The following is a 25535-nucleotide window of genomic DNA, read 5'->3' as shown; positions in this document are numbered from 1 at the left end:
AATTAAAAAAAAATGAAGAGAGGCTTAGGATCCTCCAGGACATCTTTAAACATTCCAAAATCTGAATTAAGTGGTACCAGAAGGGGAAGGGGAAAAACAACAAGTGGAAAAGTTATTTGAACAAATAATAAAGGAGAATTTCCCCAATCTGGCAAGGGAAATAGACTTCTAGGAAGTCCTGGAAGCTCAGAGAGTCCCAAAGAGGTTGGACCCATGGAGGAACACATCAAGGCATATCATAATTACATTACCCAAGGTAAAAATGAAGGAGAGAATTCTAGAAGTAGCAAGACATAAGGGGACAGTTACCTACAAAGGAGTTACCATCAGAATATCAGGTGATTTCTTAAAAGAGATCTTGCAGGCAAGAAGGGACTGGAAAGAAGTATTCCAAGTCATGAAAGGCAAGGACCTACATCCAAGATTGCTCTATCCAGCTAAGCTTTCATTTAGAGTGGAAGGGCAAATAAAGTGCTTCTCAGATAAGGTCAAGTTAAAGGAGTTCATCACCACTAAGCCCTTATTATATGAAATGTTAAAGGGACTTATCTAGGAAAAAGAAGATAAAAAATATAAACAGTAAAAAAAAGACATCAAACTTACAGTTAGTAACAACCACACCTAAACAAAAGCAAACTAAACAAACAAATAGAACAGGAACAGAACCACAGAAATGGAGATCACATGGAGGATTAGCAACAGGGGAGTTGGGGGAGGAGAGAGGGGGAAAAGGTTCAGAGAATAAGTAGCATAGATGGTAGGTAGAAAATAGACAGGGGGAGGGCAAGAATAGTATGGGAAATGTAGAAGCTAAAGAACTTATGACACATGGACATGAACTAAAGGGGGGAATGTGGGTGGGAGGGGGTGGGCAGGGTGGAGGTGAGTGAAGGGGGAAAATGGGACAACTGTAATAGCATAATCAATAAAATATATTATAAAAAAGAAAAGAAAAAGATCAGAACTATGAACAATAAAATGACAACAAATTTACAACTATCAACAACTGAACTTAAAAAATAAACCAAAAACAAAAACAAACTAAGCAAACAACTAGAACAGGAAGAGAATCACAGAAATGGAAATCACATGGAGGGTTATCAGCAGGGAGCAGGAGGGTAGAGAATGAAATACAGGGAATAAGAAGCATAAATGTTGGGTATGAAACAGACAGAGGGAAGTTAAGAATAGTATGAGAAATGTAAAAGCCAAAGAACTTTTATGCAACCCATGGACATGAATGAGGGGGTCTGTGATACTGATTGGAGACTGGGTGCAGGGTGGAGAGGAATAAAGGGGAGGAAAAATGGGACAACTGTAATAGCATAATCAATAAAATATACAAAAAAATCAAAAAATATTTTAACAAAAAGCTCAAAAAGAGGAGTCTAAAATGATATATCAAGATATTTTGTCAAGGTTTTTACTATTTTAATAAATAGTATAATATACTTCTCTAAGCATCTTAATTTTGATATATTGTGGCTTCCCCATACACTCTCATTAAGCATCACCCTTTACAGGTCTTATGGATATATGCAGCCTGTCTAGAAAAAAGTCCAGCCATAGTTAATATAATAAGAATGGTTTGCCCAACATCAATGTGACCTCGCAGCCAAGGACAGTGGACTGGAATGTGCATGTGTGAACAATGACTTCACTGTACTAGTCAGTGGGGGCAGTAGACCCTGTTGAGTGAGCATGTGTACTCTGTGGCCATTGCACTAAAAATGACAGAGCTAGGAAAGTGACAAATCTGCATCAAATTTTGTATTAATCTTGAACATTCTCCCATGGAAATTATTCAGATAATTCAGGAGACAATGCAATGAGTGTGGCACAAATAAAAGTGTGACTCGAACACTGCAAAGATTGTTGAAAATCCGTTGAAAGTGACCCATGTTTTGGAGGGCTTGCAAGAAGCAGAACACCTGAGAAAGTTCAATGTGTATGGATTGCAATCAACAAAGATCAGCTATTGACTATGCAAGAACTAGAAGGTGATCTGGGATTCCCAAAACTACTGTGTCCAGGATTTTGACACAGGATATTGGCATGAAATGTGTCATGGCAAAGTTCATTTCACAGCTTCTGCTATCAGAACGGAAGGAACATCATGCTGCATGTGCTAATGACTTGATTCAAATGATTAACAATGAACCTGATTTCCTCGAGCAGGTCATAACCAGAGATGAATCATGTGCCTATGACTATTTTCCAGAAACAAAGGCCCAGTAGTCCCTGTGGAGGTTACCTGGTTCTCCACACCTGAAGAAGGCACAGAAAAGGGACAACAAGATCAAGATCATGTTAACTGTGATTTTTGATTGGGAAGGTATTGTCCAGCACAAATACACCCCTCCAGGCCAAACAATTAGTGAACAGTACTACCTCAATGTTGTTCATTGGTTAAGAGATGCAATACAATGAAAACAGCCACAGCTATGGGTGTGGTGATTGGCAGCTTCATCACAACAACATGCCTGATTATGCATCATATCCTTTGCAGAGTTTTTGGTGAAACATCAAATCACCCAGGTAGCTCAGCCCCACTATAGCCCAGATTTGGCACTCTGTGACTTCTGGCTTTTTCCAAAACTAAAATCATCTTTGAAAGGAACGAGATTTCAGACTGTTGATGACATTCAGAAAAATACAATGGGCCAGCTGATGGTGATTACAACAAAGGACTTTGCAAACCAGAGTGAAATGCAGAGTAGAAACCACTCTGCAGGATGGAAAGAGAATCATTAAATGGAAAGAAATCTTCAGGTAGTGGTCATGAGAGGAAAAAATGCCACAAAAAACACGACAAAGGCTCATGAGAACATAAAAGAAAGATATGAAAAACAGGCAATTAAAATTTAAGAAGATTGAAATCATATCAAGCATCTTCTCTGGCCATAGGGCTATGAAACTAGACATCAATCACAAGAAGAACACATAAAAATACACGAAGACATTGAAGCTAAATAACATGTTATTAAACAATGAATGGGTTAAGAAAAAGACCAAGAAAGAAATCAAAAGATATTTGAAATAAATAAAAATGAGAACACAACAACCCAAAATCTGTGGGACACAGATAAGCAATCCTAAGAGAGAAATTCAAAACATTACAGGCTTAACTCAAGAAATAAGAACATCTCAGGTAAACAATATAAATTTACAATTAAAGAACTTGGGGATAAATCCCAAAATAAGAATGAAAGAACTAATAAAGATCAGAGCAGAAATAAATGAAATAGAGTCTTAAAAAACAACACAAAAGATCAATGAAACCAAAAGCCAATTTTTTGAAGATAAATAAGACTGTCAAACCTTTAACCAGAGTTATCAAAAAAAAAGAGAGAGAGAGAGGACCCAAATAAATAAAATCACAAACAGGAGAAATAACAAGTGACACCACAGAAATACAAAAGATTATAAGAAAATATTATGAACACTATATGCCAACAAATTGACAATCTGAGTGAAATGGATAAATTCCTAGAAATATACAATTTTCCAAAGCTAAATCAGGAAGAATCAGAAAATCTGAATAGACAGATTACACCTAGTGAAATTGAAGCAGTAGTCAAAAAACACCTGATAAACAAAAGCCCTGAACCAGATAGCTTCACATGTGAATTATACCAAACATCAAAGAAAAGTTGACACCTCTCCTTCTCAAACTATTTCAAAAATGCAAGAGGAGCAAAGACTCCTAAGTTTATTTTATGAAGCCAGCATTTTACTAATGACAAAACCAGATAAAGATAACACACACACACAAAAAGAAAATTATAAGCCAATATCCCTGAGGAACATAGATGCTAAAATCTTAACATAGTATTAGCAAACTGAATATGGCAATACATCAAAAATATCATACACCATGATCAAGTGAGATTTATTCCAGGAGTACATGGTTGGTATAACATTCAAAAATCAATAAATATGATACACCACAAAAGCAGAATGAAGGATAAAAACCACATGGTCATATCAATAGATACAGAGAAAGATTTAATAAAATCCAGCACCCATTTATGATAAAAACTTTCAACAAAGTAGGAAAAGACAGAATATATGTAAACATAATAAAGGCCATATATTTAAAACACACTGTCAGCATCATACTCAGTGGGCAAAAACTATAAGTGTTCCCCTTAAGATTGGGAATGAGGCAGGCATGTCCACTTTCACCTCTCTTTTCCAACACAGTACTGGAAGTCCAAGCCATAGCAATAAGAAAAGGAGAAATAAAAGGCATCCAAATTGGGGAGGAAGAAGTAAAACTGTCTTTATTTTCAGTTTATATGATGCTGTATATAGAGAACCCTAAAGATTCCACCAAGGAACTATTGGAACTGATAAGTGAATTCTGTTTATTAGAAGGATACAAAATTAATATCCAGAAATCAGTTGCATTTTTATATGCCAATAATGAACTCTCATAAAAGGAAATTAACAAAATGATCACATTCACAATTGTTTTTAAAAAAAATCTAGGGACAAATATAACCAAAGATGTAAAAGACCTGTACTCAGAAAATTATGACATTAAAGAGAGAAACTGAAAAAGACACAAATAACTGCAAGCACATACCGTCTTCATGGACAGAAAGAATTAACATCATTAAAATGTGCATACTACCCAAAGAAATCTATAAAATCAATGCCTTTCCTATCAACATACCAGTGACATATTTCACAGAACTAGACCAATTATTTCAAAGTTTATATAGAACCACAAAAGGCCCTGAATAGGAATGATGATCTTGTTAAAAAACAACAAAGTTAGAGAAATCATGCTACTGGATATCAAAATACACTACAAGTCCATTGTAATCAAAACATCACATTACTGGAATAAAGACACATAGATCATCAGAACAGAATAGAGAGTCCAAAAATAAATCCACACTTTTTTTTTACTATTAACCCTTATTTATTGAGTCTAATACTTTTTTAAAATCCTTGTTCAAGTACAGCAGACTCCATTTTCCTCCCACCACTGCCCCTCACTCCATTCCTCCCCACCTCCCACCCTTGATCCTATCCACTTTGGCTTTGTCACTGTGTTCTTTATATATTTTCCTTGATGACCTTTCCCCTATTTTCCTCCATTATTCCTCTCCCCTCTGGTTACTGTCAGTTTCCTCTTTATTTCAATGTTTCCAGTTATATTTTACTTTTTTGTTTGTTTTGTTCATTAGGTCCCACTTATAGGTGAGCTCATATGATATTTGTCTTTTACCACCTGGCTTATTTCACTTAGCATAATGCCCTACAGTTGCATCCATGTTGTCACGAAGGGTAGGAGCTCCTTCTTTATTTCTGCTGTGTAGTATTCCAATTGTGTAAATGTATCATAGTTTTTTTAGGCATTCATTTACTGATGGACATTGAGGTTGTTTCCAGCACTTGGCTATTGTAAATTGTGCTGCTATGAACATTGGGATGCATAGGGTCTTTTGAATTGGTGTTCCAGGCTTCTTAGGGTATAATCTAAGCTGTGGAATTACTGGGTCAAAACGCAGTTCCATTTTTAGTTTTCTGAAGAAATTCCATACTGTTTTCCACAGTGGCTGCACCATCTGCATTACCACCAACACTATACTATGGTTCCCTTTTTTCCACAACCTCTCCAGCACTTGTTGTTTGTTGACTTATTTATCATGGCCATTCTGACCAGTGTGAAGTTGTACCTCATTGTGGAACCACAAATGACCCAGAATAGCCACAGCAATTTTGTGAAAGAGGAACAAATTTGGAGGGATCACAATACCTGACCTCAAACTATATTACAAGGCCACTGGAATCAAAACAGTTTGGTACTGGCATAAGAACAGACACATAGATAAATGGAACAGAATAGAGAGCCCAAAAATAAACCCAAGTCTATATGGTCAATTAATATTCAAAAAAGGAGGCAGAAGCATAAAATGGAGTAAAAATAGCCTCTTCAACAAATGGTGTTGGGAAATCTGGACAGCTACATGCAACACAAAAAATGAAACTTGACCACCAATTTACAACATACACAAAAATAAACTCAAGATAGATAAAAGACTTAAGTCTAGGTCGTGATACCATAAAAGTCTTAGAGGAGAACATAGGCAGGAAAATCTCAGATATTCCATGAAGCAATATTTTCACCAATATGTCCCCTAAAGCAAGGGACATAAAGGAAAGAATAAACAAATGAATTACATTAAATTAAAAAATTTCTGCATGGCTAAAGAAAACATCAGCAAAATGAAAAGGGAACAAATTAAATCGGTAAATATATTTGCAAATGATATATCAGACAAGGGTTTGATCTCCAAAATACATAAAGAATTCACACTAATCCACTCCAGGAAGATAAACAATCCTATTAAAAAATGTGCAAATGGCCTGAATACTCATCTCTCCAAGGAGGACATACAAAAGGGCCAGAGACATGTGAAAAGATGCTCAGCATCACTAACCATCAGAGTGATGCAAATTAAACCCACACCTTTATAGTCAGTTAATATTTGCAAGAGAAGCAAGGACATACATAATGGGCTAGAATTAGTTTATTCAATAAATGGTGTTGAGAATATTGGACAGATATATGCAGAAAAATGAAGCTAGACCACATTCTTATGCTACACACAGAATACATTCAAAGGGATTAAAACTTAAATGATAGACCCCAAACCATAAAAATCTTAGAAGAAAATATAAGCAGTAAAATCTCAGATATTGCTAACAGCAATATTTTTTCTGATGTATCTCCTCAGGCAAGAGAAACAAAAGAAAAATACACAGATGGGACTAGGTCAAACTAAAATGTTTTTGCACAGCAAAGGAACCATCAACAAAATAAAAAGACAACCCACTGAATGGCAGAACATATTCACCTATACATCTGATAAGGGTTTACTATCCAAACTTTACAAGGAATTTACAACACTCAATAGCAAAAAAACAAACAATCCAATTGAAAATTGGGCAAAAAGCCTGAACAGATACTTCTTGAAACAGGACCCACAATTGGCTAATAAACATGAAAAATGCTCATCACCAATTAGCACCAGAGAAATGCGAACTAAAAACACAATGAGATATCACCTCACAGTCAGAACATCAATAAGTCAACAAAAAAGAGCTGGCAAGGATGTAGAGAATTTGGGAACCTTTTTGCACTGTTGTTGGGAATGTAGATTGGTGTAGCCATGTGGAAAGCAGTATGGAGATACCTCAAAAAATTAAAAATGTAACTGCCATTTGACCCAGTGATCCCACTTCTGAGAATTTATCCAAGAAACTCATAACACTAATTCAAAACAATTAAGCACCCCTATGTTCACTGAAATGTTATTTACAATAGCCAGGTATGGATGCAGCCCAAGTGTCCATTGGTAGATGAGACATTTATGAATGGACATCTTTGGCCAAAAAAAATAAAATATTTTTCCCTTTTTGACAGCATGGATTGACGTGGAGAACATTATGCTAAATGAAATAAGCCAGTCAGAGAGAGACGAATACCATATGATTTCACTTATATGTAGAATCTAATGAACAAACTGGACTAACAAGCAAAGTAGTGACAGGCTCATAGATCTAGAGCAGGCAGACAGCCCTGGTGGAAGTAGGGGGTAGAGGGGTCAAACAAAAGGGAAAAAGTACTCATGGACATGGACAACAGGGTGGTGATTATGGTGGGGAGGTGTGTATAAGGGGGGGTAAATGGCAATGGAATAAATACAATAAAAACAATAAACAAACAAAAAGAGTCATTTAAAAGTAGGCAAAAAAATAACAGAGTAATGAACCCTACAATCAGATTATTATAAATAGAAACTATTTTTAATACAAAAGAATTAGACATCAGGAGCAATGAGGAAAAGCCAGCTTCCCCTTTTCTTTTCACAACAGGTTTTGTGGTCATTGTACAGTCAGTCACTTGATCTTTACTGGAACCCAAAACAAACACGGGCAATAAAAGGACAAAGGAGAAACAGAGGAAGTTTCTATTGACAGAAAACCCTTTTCAGATTCCATCAATCTTGCAAGAACTTTCTGAAGCCCCATTACCTGGAATCTAAATTTGAGCCCTATAGATGCACAATCTTCCCTGCTCATCTGATGGCTTCCTTCCTCTCATGTTATAAGGAATACTCAACAAAACAGGGATGATTTATCTGCTGCTGTTGTTATAGAATTAAGGAAGCAGGATAAAAGTCACCTGCTCAGATCTTTTAGCTGTGTTCCCTATATAACAGACAGCCCTGAAAAGACATATAGGTAAATTGTCAACTGTCTTATTCAAACAATGAGACTATCAGTGTGGGCAAGTTATCAGTCACCAGATGGCTTGATACTGCTAAGTCTGAAACACCACCTTTGTACTCTTTAGTTTTTATCTATGTATGTATGTATGTATTTTCCATTCATTCATGCACAGAGGCAGATAGGTATCCATTGCCTATTTAAGATACATAATAGCTATGTAGCTAAGAATAGGAGAAAGAGAGCTTCATGATACTAAAACAACAGGCACTTTGTGAATCTATAGGAAATAAATCAGTACATAGTTTGTTAATTAAGAATGTAATAAATTCAAGATAATAGTTTTAGCAATAACAATTATAATCTATATATTTGATGTAAGGAGTTAAAATGAATTAGTACTTTTTTATCCCATCTACAGATCGGTATGAGATATGCAACTGAAATGAACAGAAAGAATTAGAAATAACAGTTTTTAAAATGTGTTATCAATTGAGTAACTGGAAATCCCCTAACATGGGACTTTATAGTGGGAATTATTAAATTGGACTGATAATTTTACTACACTTTTAAATTTCCAGAGTGGTTTACAACCTATTATACAACAGCAAGTCCTCGCTTAACATCATCAATAGTAACTTTAGGTAAAATGACATATAATATAACCAATTTTACTATAGGCTAATTAAACAAGAATCAGGTTCCTACAGCATCTCATCAATATTATAACAAAATGACAATGAATGAAACTATGTTACTCAAGAACCTCCTGTATATTGTTCATAAGGTAACAATGTCCACATGATTTTTTTCTAATCTGCTAAAGATAGACAAACTAGTAAGTAAATTAGATACTTTGTTCCTTTTCAATGAGCTGTTGATATCTCATGCTCATTTTAGGGAGACTGTGGACAAGAATTTATGATCTAAAATGTTAAGTCTACTGGGAGATATTCTATCACCATGTTTTATGAACACATGGAGATGTCAAGCTGGTAGTTGGGTGTACATTTAGAGAGCAAGGGAGTGGTCTAAACTACAGATATGAATGTGTAATTCATTAAGACATCGGCTTTGGAGAATGGAGTTAGATAACAATAGCTACAGAAAGTATAGATGGAAGAGAGGTGGAAGATAGCTGAGATTTAGAGATCTGAGAAAAAGACCAGGGTCCAAGAAAGAGGAGTAAGGTAGAACCAGAGAGGTAACAAAAAAATGATGTAGAAGTAGCATCACAAAAATGAAAGAAGAAAGTATCACAAGAAGAAGGATTTTTCCACTGCATAAATACTTGTGAGAGATTAAAGGAGACAAGGGCATTGGCTCTGGCAAGGTATTAGTCATGAGTCACAGGGAAGATGGAGGTACAATGAAACAGGTTGTAGAAAGAATGGAGAGGAAGAAATGGAGACAGGCACTCTTTTAAGAAGTTTGGCTGAAAGAATGGAGAGGAAGAAATGGAGACAGGCACTCTTTCAAGAAGTTTATGACTGAGTGGATTGAGCACAGGCCTGCAAACCTAAACGTTGCCAGTTTGATTTCCAGTCAGGGCACATGCCTGGGTTACAGACCAGGTCCCACATTGGGAGCATGCAAGAGGCAGTCTTCTCTCACACACTGATATTTTTCTCCCTCTCTTTCTCCCTCCCTTCCTCTCTCTCTAGAAAATAAATAAATAAAATCTAAAAACTAATTCTAAAAAAATAGAAGTTTGGCTATAAGTATGTCAGTGAAATGAGATACAAGCTAGAGATCAAGGAAAGGTAGCTTTATTCTCGAGATAAAGATCCCACAGAGAAGGATTAATTGCATATTACTGGCCTTTATATAAGAATGAAGACACAGAGGGAAGGTGGAGCACATGAGACATGCAATAGAGTAATGCAACTGATGAAGAGAAATAATGAAATTCTTTCTAGTTGCACCATTTTTTCTATGAAATATGTAGCTGAGAGTACAGTAATTGGAATTCTTAGATCACTTGAGAAGAAGCAAGAAGGTGGGAAAAACTACCTTAAAGAGTAAAATAAAGTGTATTTAGGGAAATCCAAAATGGTGGTGGAATAGGTAGAAGCTACATTCACCTCCTCCCAGGACCAAACTGGAATTACAACTAAATTATACAACAATCATCCTGAATAACCACATGAAGACTAACTGAAGAGAAATCTTATGACAAAGGATTCACACAAGAAGTCACATCAAGCCTGGTAGGAAGAACAGAAACAAGAAAATGGCTGGCTACATTCCCTCAGGAGGCAGCTGAGGTCCTGGAGGGATATTTCAACTGCAGAGGTTCCCCCTAAGAAGTGTGGGGTCTCAATCCCAAGCCAGACTCCTCAGCCCAGAGTACCAGACCCAGAAGGAGGTACCCACATAACATCTGGGTGTGAATATCAGTGGAGATTCTTTCCACCATGGATATGCAGGAGTCTGCTAGAGACACAAGCACCCTTTTAAAGGGCCAAGACACAAGAATTTTTATGCAGCCACTCACCCAGGGATTTGGCAGGAGAGGACAGAGCAGGAGAGTCACATGAGGAGAGTCTGGGGTTTTGGGCTCTAGGGAGAAATCTGAAAGAACAGCTGCCAGGATCCTTGTGCTGAGTCTCTCCCACACAACACAGATACCATCTTTCTTGGGTGGAGCACTCCCCTCCATACAACATCAGGCTGGCGAAAGCAATAGCTCCACTTACTGGAATCCCTCTTGCCCCATCCTGCAGATCTTATGTTCTCCTGAGGAGTAATCTGCATTGGCCAGAGTGTAGAGGTCTGTTCAGAGGCAAGTGAGTGTCAGTGACTGAGTTGTGTGGATTTGGGAGGGGGATATTCTTCTTTCCTCTGAACCTGACTAGCACTTCTCCCTCATAGGAGATCTGACAGAACCACCATGCAGGCTTCTGGCAGACCCACCCTCCAAGGTCCAGAAGCCTCGCTCACCAGACTTCCAGTGGTTCTGCCCTGCCAAGGTTGGAGCAAAATATGGGACAGACTGAGTTGTGTGGCTTTGTTGTGGGAGAAATATTCTCCACCATTCTGGAAGCCTGACTGGCAACCTCCCTCACAGAATTTCCACTACTTCCATCCAACAGACATATAAAATGATGCTCAACACCACTAATCATCAGAGAAATGCAAATTAAAACCACAATGAGATATCAACTCCCACCTATTAGAATGGCTATCACTAATAAATCAATAAACAGCAAGTGTTGGTGAGGACATGGAGAAAAGGGAACCCTTGTACACTGTTGGTGGGAATGCAGATTGGTGATATCACTGTAGAAAGCTGTATGGAATTACCTCAAAAAGTTAAAAATGGAACCACCTTATAACCCAGCGATTGCACTCCTGGGAATATATCCAAAGAACCCTGAGACATTAATTTGAAGGAATATATGGACTTCTATGTTTATAATACTCTCATTCACAATAGACAAGATTTGGAAGCAGCCCAAGTGCCCATCAGTATGAGTAGATAAAAAAAGCTGTGGTACAGCACTGGCTAGTGTGGTTCAGTTAGTTGGAGTGTCATCCCATAACCAAAGGGTTGCAGGTTCAATCCCTAGTCTGGGTGTCTATTGGAGGCAGTGGTACAATGTTTCTCTCTCACATGGGTGTTTTTCTCTCTCTCTTCCTCTCTCCCTTTAAAGTCAATAAAAAATGACCTCAGGTGAAAATTTTTTTAAAAAGCCATAGTACAGTTACATAACGGAATACTACTTGATATCAAAAAATAAATCTTACATTTTGGGAAAGCATGGATGTGTACCTGAAGAGTAAGTATTATGCTAAGTGAAATAAGCCAGTTAGGGAAGGAAAAACACCATATCATTTTACTCATATGTGGAATCTAAAATCAAAATAAACTAACAAAATAGAAACAGATTTCCAAAGAACAGAGGGACAGCTCTCAGATGGCACGGGGGTTGTGGGCCTCGTTGAAAATGGTGAAGAAATTAAGCAAAACAAAAACAAAAACAAAATCCCTCATAGACATAGACAACAGTATGGTGATTACCAGAGGGAAAGTGGGGTAAGGTAGGTAGAAGATGGTATAGTGGGGATAAATGGTAATGGAAGGAAACGTGACTATGGGTGATAAACACACAATATAGATGATATATTATAGAATTGTATACCTGAAATCTATATAATATTATTTTTTAAAGATTTATTTATTTATTTATTTTTAGAGAAGGGAGAAGGTAGGGAGAAAGAGAGAGAAACATGTATGTGTGGTAGCCTCTTCTACACCCCCTACTGGGGACTTGGCCTCAACCCAGGCATATGCCCTGAGCAGGAATTGAATCAGTGACCCTTTGTTTCACAGGCTGGCACTGAATCCACTGAGCCACACCAGCCACGGCCCATATGATATTATTAACCAATGTTACTCCAATAAATTCAATAAAAACAAAAAATAATAAATTAAATAAAAAAGAAAAATACTAATAAAAAGAAAAAATAATAATTAGGAAAATTTAATAAAAGGCTTTTTGGCCAGCTTTCAGTGCCTATATTTGAGATGTGTAGTCAGTCATAAATACAAAGTGACTGGAAGTAATGATGAGGAAGTATTATCTTCCAAATATTACTTTTACTGGTTGAAAGCTAATGAAAGCTAGGCCCCTAGTAGGCATCTGGGTATAAGCAATGGATGAGCTGTAAAAAAGGTCATATTGCAATTTTTATAACTTCATAGTTCTGTTGATGTTTGACTTTGTGTCCATCTTAAATGAGATACTGAAATAGTCTTTCCACACCTAAAGAATTTCTTCTCAATAGCCCAGCATTGAAAAACTAAAATCATGTGTCAAACAAAGCACTCTGTTTACTGCATTTTAAACTCAGATCTAAATTCAGTTAAGAAATCAGTAAAATAAAGCAAGAACATATTGAGCTATTACTTCAGAGTTCACAAAGGCCTTTATTGTTAAGATCATTCAAATGTGAAACTTGAGGGCATAACCATTTTCCCTTAACATATGCCATGTGAAAATTTAAAAAATTACTGTATAACTTTAGCAACTGCATGAGTGAAAGCAGTATGAATGGAATTAATATTTAAATAAATCCCCTCAAAGGCCCAGGAAAGACCACTTCTGTTATTTATTTGGCAGGGAAATGAAAACTAACACAATCACTTTGATATTCAACCAAAAGAACATGACTTTTTAAGATGAGATCAAATGCAAATACTGACCCTTTTTATAGACCGTATTATAACATAATAGTTCTTTGCAAAGATCCTTTTATACCAGGAGATGAAAGACACAATGTCAAAACAAGGCACAAAGCCCAGGATGCCCATGTGAAAAACGAAGAAGTAAAGGTACATTAAAGAAACTTTAATGGAGAGTAGACATCCAGAATGGAATTGCAACAACAAAGGTTTTGACATCAGTGTATAGAGGCTGTTATGTAAACCAAAACAATATGACAAAAGAATTGTGAAAATACAGTTGAAGGGATTGTTTGGATAAAGAGGTGACATAATAGGAATTTTAACAGTAAAGTCAAAGTTGCAGAAAGTTAGAACAAAGAATTAAATGAATGCAAGCACTATTCTCCTGCTATTTCCCAACAGAAATATTTTAAGGCCCTGGCTGGGTAACTCAGTTGGTTGGAGCATCATCCCATACACCAAAGGTTGTGAGTTCCATTCCTGGTCAGGGCACATACCTAGGTGTGATCCCCAGGTGGGGTGTATGTGGGAGGTCATGCATTGATGTTTCTCTCACATCAATGTCTGTCTGTCTGTCTGTCTTGCTCTCTCCCTCTCTCTTTAAAATTAATAAACATATACTTAGGTGAGGATTAAAAGGAAGAAAACAAAGAAGAAAAAAGAAAAGAATGAACATTTATAAGACCCAACCCCAAAAACATAAGAGCTAAGTGAGGAAATGAATGAGTAGCTAAAAAGAGCTGCTCAGACTGAAAAAACATAATGTTAAAGGAAAGGAGATAAACCCTACTATAAATCATGTTTATATAACTCACATTTCAGTGAGTTATTAAAATGCTTTGGTTAAAATGAAATATTAAGATATACAAGAAAAAAGGGGACATTAAACAGTTTGGGTTTTTTTCCTAGAGATATTTTTTATAATGATATTTGTTCTGATAGGAATCAATTATACAAATGTCACAGCTGAATGAACGTCTGCGGTCTGAGAACAAGCAAACTGTCTCAGAGGATGGGAAAAGGACCTTGGACTTCAATAAAAGTCATTTTCAACATGAGTTCCTAGACCCTCTACCAATGCAGTAATGGATGACTCATTTTATAAACAGTACTACAGATAGACTAATAAAAGTTGATGATTAAGCTATCCAGACAAACTGCACAGTCTGATTAAAAATTATGTATTTGTTTTTTAATTAAAAATGAGAAATCTGCCTTGCTTCCTTTATCTCTCTTTCTTGCTGCCACAAGATTTGTGTCACTGACACAGTGCTTGCTCATAAACCTCCCTGCAGGCTCTGCATTCTAAGGAAACGAGACAAGAGAAACAACAAAGCCAAAATATAGTCTTTATATACATCAATCAAGGATACAAATGTGTGGCAATAACAATCAAGCAAAAAGAAAGAAAGCGATGATAAACACTTTAAGAATGAGGAAGGAGCCATGACTAAAGACTACGGAAGTTTTAGTAATTAGAAAAGAATATTATAAAAAATATAATGCTGATGAATTTGAAAACCTAAATAGGTAAGAATTTCTTAAACTCAATACCAAATGCACAAAACATAAAAGACATAAATTTAGCTTCATTTAACTTAAGATCTTCTTTTCATCAAAAGACACTAAAAACCAAGCCATTTACTGGGGGACTGAATGTATTTGAAATGTATAAAGCTGACAATCGATCCAGAATTCACAAACTCCTACCAATCAATCAAGAAAAAAACCCAGTCTATTTGAAAAATAATCAATCAATATGAACAAGCAATTAACAGAAGAGAAGACTCAAATAGCCAATAAATATGTATTAAGCTGCTCTATCTCCTTAGTAATAACTTCACATTCATCAGATTACCAAAATTAAAAAGCCTGACAATATCAAGTGTTGCATATCATAGGTATGGGCCTATGAGAATCATTATACTCTACTGATGAGAATATAAATGGTACAACAGATTTGAGGACAATTCTGAGGCATCAACTAGTAAAGTTAAATGTAGATTAATTCTACGACCTAGCAGTACCACTGATTGGTATCTGTCCTACAAAAGTCCTGGCTGAGGAGATTGTGAAGAATGCTCACTGCAGCCCAAAATCTTGATTGTGATTATCTATGTGGAGGAAATAAGAGCTCTGGGCTTAATAAGAGATACCTAATAGCCTTCATTTTATCCATAATGTTTTATACCTTAAGCTGAGTGTTGGGTATCTAGTTGTCTTTATATTATAACCTATATTTTTGATGTGTCCGAAATGTTTCATAAAAATTTCTAAAACAAAAATAATGACTTACCAAACTATCCACATCTATGCTGGAGTTCATAGCCCACTGCAAAGTACTCATGATATTCATGGCCAATGTCAGAATGATACCTACTTTTCCTTCTCCTTCACCTATAACAGGAAAAAAGATATAAACAAACTTTGTTATTTCTCTCTTGAACCCCTTTATTTATACCTCTCCCAGAACATATGACATTTAAAGTTACATTTCAATTTTGTACCAGTTTAACCATCTTTCATCTCAGTTCACCAAGGAGCTACCACTAGTAATAATGCCCTGCATATAGTATTTAATCAATGTTTTAAATCAAAGAGTGATAGAATATTAGGAAAGAATTACCCTTTTAAAAAATGTTTCAGATATTGAAGGGGCTGTTGATATTGTATAGATATCTTGTTTAACTCCTCTACTTTTACTCTGTAAATAATAATACCTTCAAAAACTACAATGGGCAATGGGAAAAAAGCCCTGTGTCCTAATAAGTTCCTTTACAAAGAAGTCTGATGTTGTTGAGAAGGAATCTGACTTGAAGGTTTGCTGGAAAGTCAAAACCCATGGGTCTGCCACTTGGAAAGGGAAGCTATGCATGTCAAAAAATACACAAAAACAAACTAGTTCACCCAGGATGAACACAACTTAAGTGTCTAATTAGAGTAAATAGACTTTCAGGGCTGGAGAGGACCACTAATTAAAATCATTAATATTCAGTATTTATGGCCATAAAAATTTCCTAATGCAAATGTTCTTAAATTATTATAAATTTAGTTATAAAATCTCAATTGAGAGTCAGTCCTTATATCTATTTGCATGATAAAATTGTCATAGGGTTCTAAAAATAGAAGAAATAATTCATCCTATAATTATTTTTTGAGATTTTATTTATTTATTTTTAGACAGAGGGGAAAGGTGGGAGGAAGAATGGGAGAGAAACATCAATGTGCTGTTACTTCTTGCACGTCACACACTGGGGACCTGGTCTTCAACCCAGGCATGTGCCATGACAAGGAATCGAACTGGTAACCCTTTGGTTTGCAGGCCAGTGCTTATAATTATTAATTAAACTTTTTCCTTCCACAATTCCTCTAAAAAATGACAAAGCATAGACAGCAGGTATGTACTTTTAGTACTAAATCATTTATTCTAAATAGTTAAGATTTATTCAGGATCCCAATATATTATCCATTCTGAGGATTAAGATGAGAGTAAGATAAAATTTAATAGCAATGTAAGATTTGTGTGCCAGGCACTATAGTAAGTGTTTAGCACAAATTATCACATTTAATTCTCACTATAAACCTATGGGATAGGTACTAATATTATTTATATTTGCATGTGAGGAAAATGAGGGCCTTGGAGAAGTTATATAATCTGTACAAGTTAATACAGCTGAAGACCAGTAGAGGCAGGGTTGATTAGCTGAGTGGCCAACATTCATTCTGGCTGGGCACTGGATTTGATTGATAGGTACTAAACTATACTGACTATTAAATGTTTTGCCTATCATCCTTGGTAAATTGGGCCTCAATCAGATCCGTTATCATTACATTAATCATTACATTAAGGATCTGACACATTTGTTTGAATTAATTATTAACAAATCTTTATTCATGTAACTTAGCCTTCTTTGATCCTGTTTCAAATAACTTAAGGGAAAAACTTAATGTTATTAACCTAAAAAAACTTTAGCTTTTAAAATGTTGTCCCAAATTACTGTGCTGCTAAGGCTTCAACTGCCTGCTCACTTCAATTTCTCTCAGGAAGTCCTTTCCCACAGCCCGATCTGAAAACAATGAAGTTGGGAAACCTGCTACGCTCACAGCAACTGCATGGACTACAGATGGATCTCTAGGCCCAAATGGGCCTATTTTCTGTTCTCCCTAGGATGTTGTAAGTGGACACAGGATTTCTGTTGTTAACTCAGGGGTTTCAATGAAGAAGCCATGTAAAGTTATTGTGGCATAGACTTGGTATACCAGAAAACAGTCTTCAAAGAGAAAAATAAATGAAGCAGCTGCAGAAAGCACGGGACAGAGGCCAGCATTTGGCCTAAAGAAGAACAAGGTCTGACTCTCCATTTCATTTCCTGTGCCTCCTGTCTTGGGGTTCCATGAAGCACTCCTGGAATTCTCTAACAGGTGCCTCATTTTTATTTGAGCAGGATTTTATTCTTATAACCAAACAATCCTTTGGCATTTGGCATTTACTCTGGGCCTTTGTCTACTGTCGATATATATATCAATACTATATATAATTCAATAATTAAACTTCTTTTTTGGTGGAAATTGTATTTATTTTATTTTATTTCTTCTTTAATGTAATTAACCTTTACTGTATTGTTTCTATTACCATTTAGTTCCATTATACCCCCCTCCCTGCAGCAATCACCACACTGTTGTCCATGTCCATGAATTCTTTTTCCTTTTTGTTCAATCCCTCCACCCTCTACCTTCCCCCTTACTATTTGCTCTCCATCTCTGTTTCGCTTGTTAGTTCAGTTTGAACTTCTTAAGTTAGAAAAACTCACTTGTATATATAGATATTTATTTTACTTATAATGAAAATTCGGCACATCTGTATTTGAGAAATACGGTACTTTTATCTAACATGTCACATTTGTGGCAGTTTTTGGTCACACAATATTTTCATTAGAATAACGAATTTTACCATCTGGTGATTAAAAGAACAAAACTTACCAGGGATGAAGATTTTATGTGTGTGTGTGTGTGAATATGGAAATTTTTTCCCCCTATTCAGAGAGTTCTTCATTAGATAGATTTTTTTTCAATCACAGATTTGTTATTTTTGTCTCAGTTTTTTAAACTGTGAAGTAGGGATAATGCTATAGACAGTTCTAATTCAAAACATCATTTGCTCAATAATAAACAATAGAAATTCTAGAAAATAATTTGTTCAAAAATAAACCAATAAATGTTTTGATTAACAAATACCTCCCCAAATTGGTTTAAAGATACTGAAAATTTTTAACCTAAAGAATACAACATTTTATTGGTTGACAAAACTTTAAATTAAATGTTCACAGTACCTGTTGTTAAAATGGAAATGAAGGTAACAGCAATGAAGAAGATGACAAAAATCATTTCTATTCTTATTTGGAACCAGCGCAGTGTTGATAGGTACAAGAACCAGTTGGCAGTATGTAAATTCAGAGCTTTGTGGAACAGTGTTTCAAAGTATGGCTGACGTCCAAAGGCACGAAGTGTCCACAGTCCTCTTAAGCTTGTAACCAGATGAGTGAATATTGGACTCCTGCCTGTGAAATATTTCCATGGAAAATAATGCAAATCACTTAAATACACAATTCAAACCCTTATTATCATGTACCTGATAAAGGTTATTTTAAGAAACAGCAAATATCATTGGTTTAGAGAGGTTTTAATTCTGGTGCCATACTTGGAATACATGAAATTTGTTATTTGTTATTTTTATTTCTTAAATATATATATTTTTTAAAATATATTTATTGATTATGCTATTACAGTTGTCCCATTTCCCCCTTCACTCCCCTCCACCCTGTACACCCTCTTACATCTACATTGCCCCCTTTAGTTCATGTCCATGTGTCATAAGTTCGTTAGCTTCTACATTTCCCATACTATTCTTACACGCCCCCCTCATCTATGTTCTACCTACCATCTATGCTACTTATTCTCTGTACCTTTTCTCCTCTCTCCTACTCCCACTCCCCTGTTGCTAATCCTCCATGTGATCTCCATTTCCATGGTTCTGTTCCTGTTCTAGTTGTTTGCTTAGTTTGTTGTTTTTTTTAAGTGTGGTTGTTATTTATTGTTAGTTTGCTGTCATTTTACTGTACATGTTTTTTATCTTCTTTTTCTTAGATAAGTCCCTTTAACATTTCATATAATAAGGGCTTGGTGATGATGAACTCCTTTAACTTGACCTTATCTGAGAAGCACTTTTTATCTGCCCTTCCATTCTAAATGAAAGCTTTGCTGGATAGAGCAATCTTGGATGTAAGTCCTTGCCTTTCATGACTTGGAATACTTCTTTCCAGCCCCTTCTAGCCTGCAAGGTCTCTTTGAGAAATCAGCTGACAGTCTAATGGGAACTCCTTTGTAGGTAAGTGCCTCCTGTCTCTTGCTGCTTCTAGGATTCTCTCCTTCATTTTTATCTTGGGTAATGTAATTATGATGTGCCTTGGTGTGTTCCTCCTTGGGTCCAACTTCTTTGGGACTCTCTGAGCTTCCTGGACTTCCTTGGAAGTCTATTCCCTTTGCCAGATTGGGGAAGTTCTCCTTTATTATTTGTTCAAATAACTTTTCCTCTTGTTGCTCTTCCTCTTCCCCTTCTGGTACTCCTATAATTCAGATGTTGGAACGTTTAAAGATGTCCTGGAGGATCCTAAGCCTCTCCTCATATTTTTTTAATTCTTGTTTTCTTCATTCTTTTCTGATTGGATGTTTCTTTCTTCCTTCTGGTCCACTCCATTGATTTGGGTCCCAGTTTCCTTCCCATCACTATTGGTACTCTATGCATTTTCCTTCATTTCATTTAGCATAGCCTTCATTTTTCATCTAATTTACAACCAAATTCAACCAATTCTGTGAGCATCCTGATCACCAGTGCTTTGAACTGTACATCTGATAGGTTGATTATCTCTTGGTCTTGCTGCACTGTGACACTATCTGTGGGACAGGGGTCAGACAGGGAACAATGCCACTTGCTCTGCTCTCTGCTGGTTTTCAGTCACTTCCCCAGCTACTCACAATCAAATTGGGCCCTTTTGGTGCTGATTCCCAGGTGGGTGGGTTTGTATGTGTTCTAGGACCCTGTGGGTCTCTCCAGCACACTCTTCTGTGAGTTTGAGAGTTTCTTCTGACATTGCAACCTCCACTGGTTTGTACAGTTAGAGGTTTTGAGGCTTTATTTCCTTGCGCTGGTGCCCTGGGTTGTGGGTCTGTCTTGCTCCCCAGTTGTTCCTCCTGGTTTATCTGCACATAAATGTGAGACCTCCAGCTCTGCCAGTCTGACTTCCTGTCTCCACCCTTCTTACTGGTCTGGATGAATGTTTCGTCTTGAACTCCTTGGTTGTTGGACTTCCACACAGTTTGATTTACTGGCAGTTCTGGTTGGTTTTTGTTTTTAAATTTATTGTTGTTCTTTTGGTTGTGTGAAGAGGCACAGTGCATCTACTTATGCCTTCATCTTGGCCAGAAGTCCTGACATTTGTTTTTTTCATGTTACCCTTTTTTTTTCATTGTCTACCATGTTTATGAACTTATAAAATTACTGCCATTATTTATTCATGTTTCTTGGCTACTATCAGGCATTATTTTTCTGGCTAATCCTAAATTCATCACTGCTGAGAGAAAATGTTTTTCTCTAAGACAATTTATTCAATGCCTTGATTAAGAAAGTTTATATGACTTAATTTAACGAATAACCTCCAATGCAGAAATACACTGAAATTTTAGCCCCTGAAAATGCACCTGCATGAAGGCTATTACCAAAAAATGTGCTTACAAATAACTTGAGCAGTGTTTGGGGCACAAGAAGGCAGACCTGAAGAAAGAAAGGAACAGTGTTTGAAAACAAGCCAGAAGGAAGAATTTTGTCCAGTGTTATTTAGGAACCTTTAGTAATATTAGCACGATCATATTTAAATTTAATTTATATGGGAAAGTTATGAATGAATATCCCATATATTAATTATGGTAAGATTCTATGAAGTTGCTCTAAAACCAAAATGAATTCTCATAGTCTTATTTAACAAAAGTAATCTATGTGTACTGCGTAATTTACTATTTCCTCTTACATTCATATACTTTTAAAAAGTTATTCCTATATGATATAAAAATTTAAAAGCAGAGAAAACATTTTTGAAAAGTAGCTTAATAATAGAGAATTACAGGTAGCTGATGTAGATATTTTCTGAGGCAAGCATTGCACATTCAGCATACCTTCAGATTCCAGTTGTTTGAGTTGCTGGCAGGTAGGGAGGAAGTAGGCTCTCAGTAAAATAAAAGCAGTGATTACCGGCACTGTTGCTAGGAAAATGTAGGGGTGTAAAACTGACACCACTGCTATAGCTCCGATCACAACTAATACCAACTGTAGGATCAAGAAAAGACATTGTGAGTAAATACTTTCATGTTGCAAAGTGTGCAAGATATGTCAGCAATATTATTTCTAAATAAGCTCTTCACACTCTATTTGTTCCTATCTCAGTAAGGGGCAAGTATTTTCGTATTAGGAAAGCTGTCATCTCAAAGTACTTTTTTTTTTCATAAGTTCTCTGAATACTCAAAAAATTGTGTAGGTCACTTGTAACACCATTTTGACATTTTGAAAATATGGTGATCTTGGATCTCTTAATGTTCTCATTTCCTGTACACTTTAAAGTATACGACAAATAAATTTAAAACAGGTGATTTTTTCTAGACTGGCCCTCTTTTAAAATAAACTTTTTGAGATAATTTTAGTATGAATGTGAAATTTTAGTATTTATTTTGCTTAGATAATTTCTGAAAGTTGGCCATTCATCTTGCAGCCTTTTGAGTCAGACAGACCTGGTTTAAACATGGCTTGGTCTTTTAGGCAAGCTACTTAACTTTTCTGAATCTAGTTTTCTCATGTTTAAGATTGAAAAAACATTACTTAATAAATAAATGTTACTCCCCTTCCCCCCAAATCCTGTTTCTTTTCCATAAAATAACCAGAGATAACCTATTATAGGCTCAAAAAAACTGGGATGGGGGTATGGCTAATTTAATTCAAAATTAGATAATTTTCCTATCTCACATACTGTCAAAATAAATTTTGTGTTTAAGTCAAGCCCATCCACACTATAGCTACTGCTTCACATTATTCACCAAAAAAAAATCAGAGCCCTATTGGCAGTCTCAGAAACAATCTAACCACATTGGTGATCTTCAGGAACAAGCTAAAGGTTTTTAACTTCTATAATTCCACATATAGAAGTTAAATTCATATGTATGTCCATATGTATGGACAGTAAATCCATACATTTTAAAAGAAAAAAAGTCCATTAACATTTATTCCGCAATAACCCATTTGAATAAAGTATAAGTAACTGTCACAAGAAGGGCTAAAAATAAACCTATTGTAATATCTATATGATAATCAATGAACCACTTCTCCATCAGTTTCCCTGGGTGACACATGCATTTTCCATGTCATGAAGTGGAATACAGAACATTGTGGTTGATGGGAGCAGGATGTGGGTGTAGCTAAGATCCACATAAATCTTCTTTGAATAGGTTATTCTCATCTAAAACTTCATATGATTATATCTCAATAACACTTTTCTAGGGAAAATGCCTGCACTTCTCCAGTCATCAAATTCTGCAATACCAGCCCCTTAGGAGTACAACAAATATTCAAATAAATCTTTACTGCCAGACACTGGACAAAGTCCATATGATGACTCAATAATCTAAGGAAAGTCTTCCCTATTCCATTCTGGCATCACACATGCCAACAATACAGTGAGAAAGCCCCAAATGCACTGGTTGCTACATGGCAAGACTTTATTAATGGAAAACCATATTTTTAATGATGAATTTTTTTCTCATAAATAGGATCATTTGGGGAGAAAAGAGAGAAATTCCATTCTAAGCATGATTAACTAGGGAACATGACTTAATATAAATGGACTATCATATTAAATACCAATATGTCTGAAGGGCAAATGCTGCTGCATTAGTAGCATGGAAACATTCAACTACTCCATTAAAATCAGGGTCTTTTGTTTGCTGTTGACAACTATAAATGTACTGTGTCCATCTGACTTGTGCTTATATTTACCAATATCTGGGTAGACAAACAACCAAGATATCACACTGGGTTAGGGAAGAATGGAGAAGGTGGGTACAACTAGAAGTGACGAAACATTCACAAAATAGATTTCAAGCAATTATAATCATCCAGGACACAGCCCAAACTGACAAGTGAAAAATAAGCCTATATATTAAGGAAAATAACTCTATTTGTCCCAGAAGAGGACACGCATAGGCACTAAAGTAAAAAGCTAATAATTTAGCATTGTATGCAAAACTAAAGGCACTTGTTTAATATATTTGATACTCAAATTACACAAAGAAACCTAAATTTTGTCCTAGTTTAATTCACAATGGATAAGAAAGAAGTCATCTCAGATGGTGTATATTAGTGAGAGGACAACAAAATAAATAAATAGAAGGACTTTAGGATAAGATGAAAATGTGAGCACAGATTTCTAATTCCCACACATCCTTAACCAAATCCTAAACTTTTTCAAAGAAAAAAAAGTGACCAGACTATAAAACCTGCAAGGTACCATTCATTCACACTCCTAGGAAGTGTGCAGCACATTCCCTCCCATTGCAAGCAGCTCCAAAGTACCCGGACACTGACAGTCACAAAGCACTGCCTGTGAAATTGGGGCTGACAATGAACAAACGACCACTTTGAAATGAGTAATTAACAGATAAATAGGTACCTAAATTAATAACTATTTAAAACCATATAATGAACACCAGAGTTAGAATTCATAAATGATAGTGACTTCTTGAGAATTTTTAAGGAAGGGATTAATGGAATTTATAGAATGAGTAGGGGAAAATAATGTGAAAGAGATCAGTTTAGTAGAGATCAAAGTAGCAAGACCCAGTGTATAATTGTATATAAGAGAGAAGAAATAAAAAAGTCCTAAAGATTTTTAGGCTAAGAAGAATAGATTTCAGTATTTAAAAATGTGTAGCTTTCTGTCTCATTAAAAAAAAGTCATTCACGCAAACAGAAACATAAGTAGGAGCTAGAGTACAATTTTTCTGTTTGGCTTCAAACCCAAATTAGTCATGAATGGTCCACTTCCATTATGCCAATCTGCAGTAAATAATTTTAGTAACAAAAGTGCCATCATCAGATTTATTTTTCTCCTCTTACAGGTTAGAAAGCTGAAACCCTCAGAGATTAAGAATCTTGTTAAGGTGAAATAAATAGTGGTATCTGCAGACAGAGTCTTGATCTTCCATTTTCATTATATGATGCTCCTATCTAGAAAGCAAATTTGCCAGAACATTATCAAATGTTAGGAAACAGAGCAAATAGAAATTAGTTTTTAAAAGGGAATTTACATGTATATTTTATTTGTACAAAAATTTATTCCTGAATTGTGCCTAGAATGAAATTTCCTTTGTCAGAACATACTTAAAATACAACCAGAGGAGCTCACAATTTAAAGGAGCCTTTGTAATAAGTTTTTAAATTATTTTATTATTTTTTATTTTTAGAGAGAGAGGAAGGGAGGGAGAAAGAGAGAGAGAGAGAAACATTGCTGTGAGAGAGAAACATTGATCAGTTGCCTCTTGCATGCTCCCCAATTGGAGACAGAACCTGCAACCCAGGTATATGCCCTGACAGGGAATCAAACCAACAACCTTCTGGTTTTCAGAGTGACACCCAACCAGCTGAGCCACATTGGTCAGGGCCAATACATTTTTTAATAAAAAAAATTAATTAGATTTTTACTGTATTTGTCATCTATTATACTTCCTTATCATGAGACCCTCCTACAAATAAAATAGGGAAATTCAAAGAGCCCTGCCCAAGCCCTTGTGAAACAACTACTAAAGAATGTTAATAACATTAGAAATTAAGCAGAAACTCTTCCAATTGCCACAGAGACAGCATTTGAGAGACATCTAATATGCTACAAAGTGTTAATTTATAAAATTTATAATTTATTTAATATTTATAATATTAAAAATTAACTCTCCTATTGGATTTTTGAAGTGAACCTTATACTGATTCAGAAAATACTCAGTA

General features: G+C 35.8%; 1 protein-coding gene across 7 annotated transcripts in view; it reads right to left on the bottom strand.

The window, feature by feature from the left end:
* Positions 1–25535, bottom strand: part of CFTR (CF transmembrane conductance regulator) — a 210937-nt gene that overhangs the window by 63736 nt on the left and 121666 nt on the right. For 5 of the 7 annotated variants that reach the window (XM_036010839.1, XM_036010838.1, XM_036010843.1 and 2 more), the window contains 3 exons: positions 21668–21818; positions 18772–18999; positions 15738–15844 (listed from right to left, as the gene is read on the bottom strand). In XM_036010839.1, the coding sequence (XP_035866732.1) occupies positions 15738–15844; positions 18772–18999; positions 21668–21818 (486 nt within the window). The remainder of the gene's footprint in view (positions 1–15737; positions 15845–18771; positions 19000–21667; positions 21819–25535) is intronic. The other 2 variants (XM_028525739.2, XM_036010840.1) reach the window with 1 other exon arrangement.

The sequence above is a fragment of the Phyllostomus discolor genome, chromosome 10 (genome assembly GCF_004126475.2).
Source record: "Phyllostomus discolor isolate MPI-MPIP mPhyDis1 chromosome 10, mPhyDis1.pri.v3, whole genome shotgun sequence".
NCBI classification, from domain to species: domain Eukaryota; kingdom Metazoa; phylum Chordata; class Mammalia; order Chiroptera; family Phyllostomidae; genus Phyllostomus; species Phyllostomus discolor.
The sequence above is the reverse complement of the archived record's forward strand: the minus strand, read 5'-3'. Positions and strand labels throughout refer to the sequence as shown.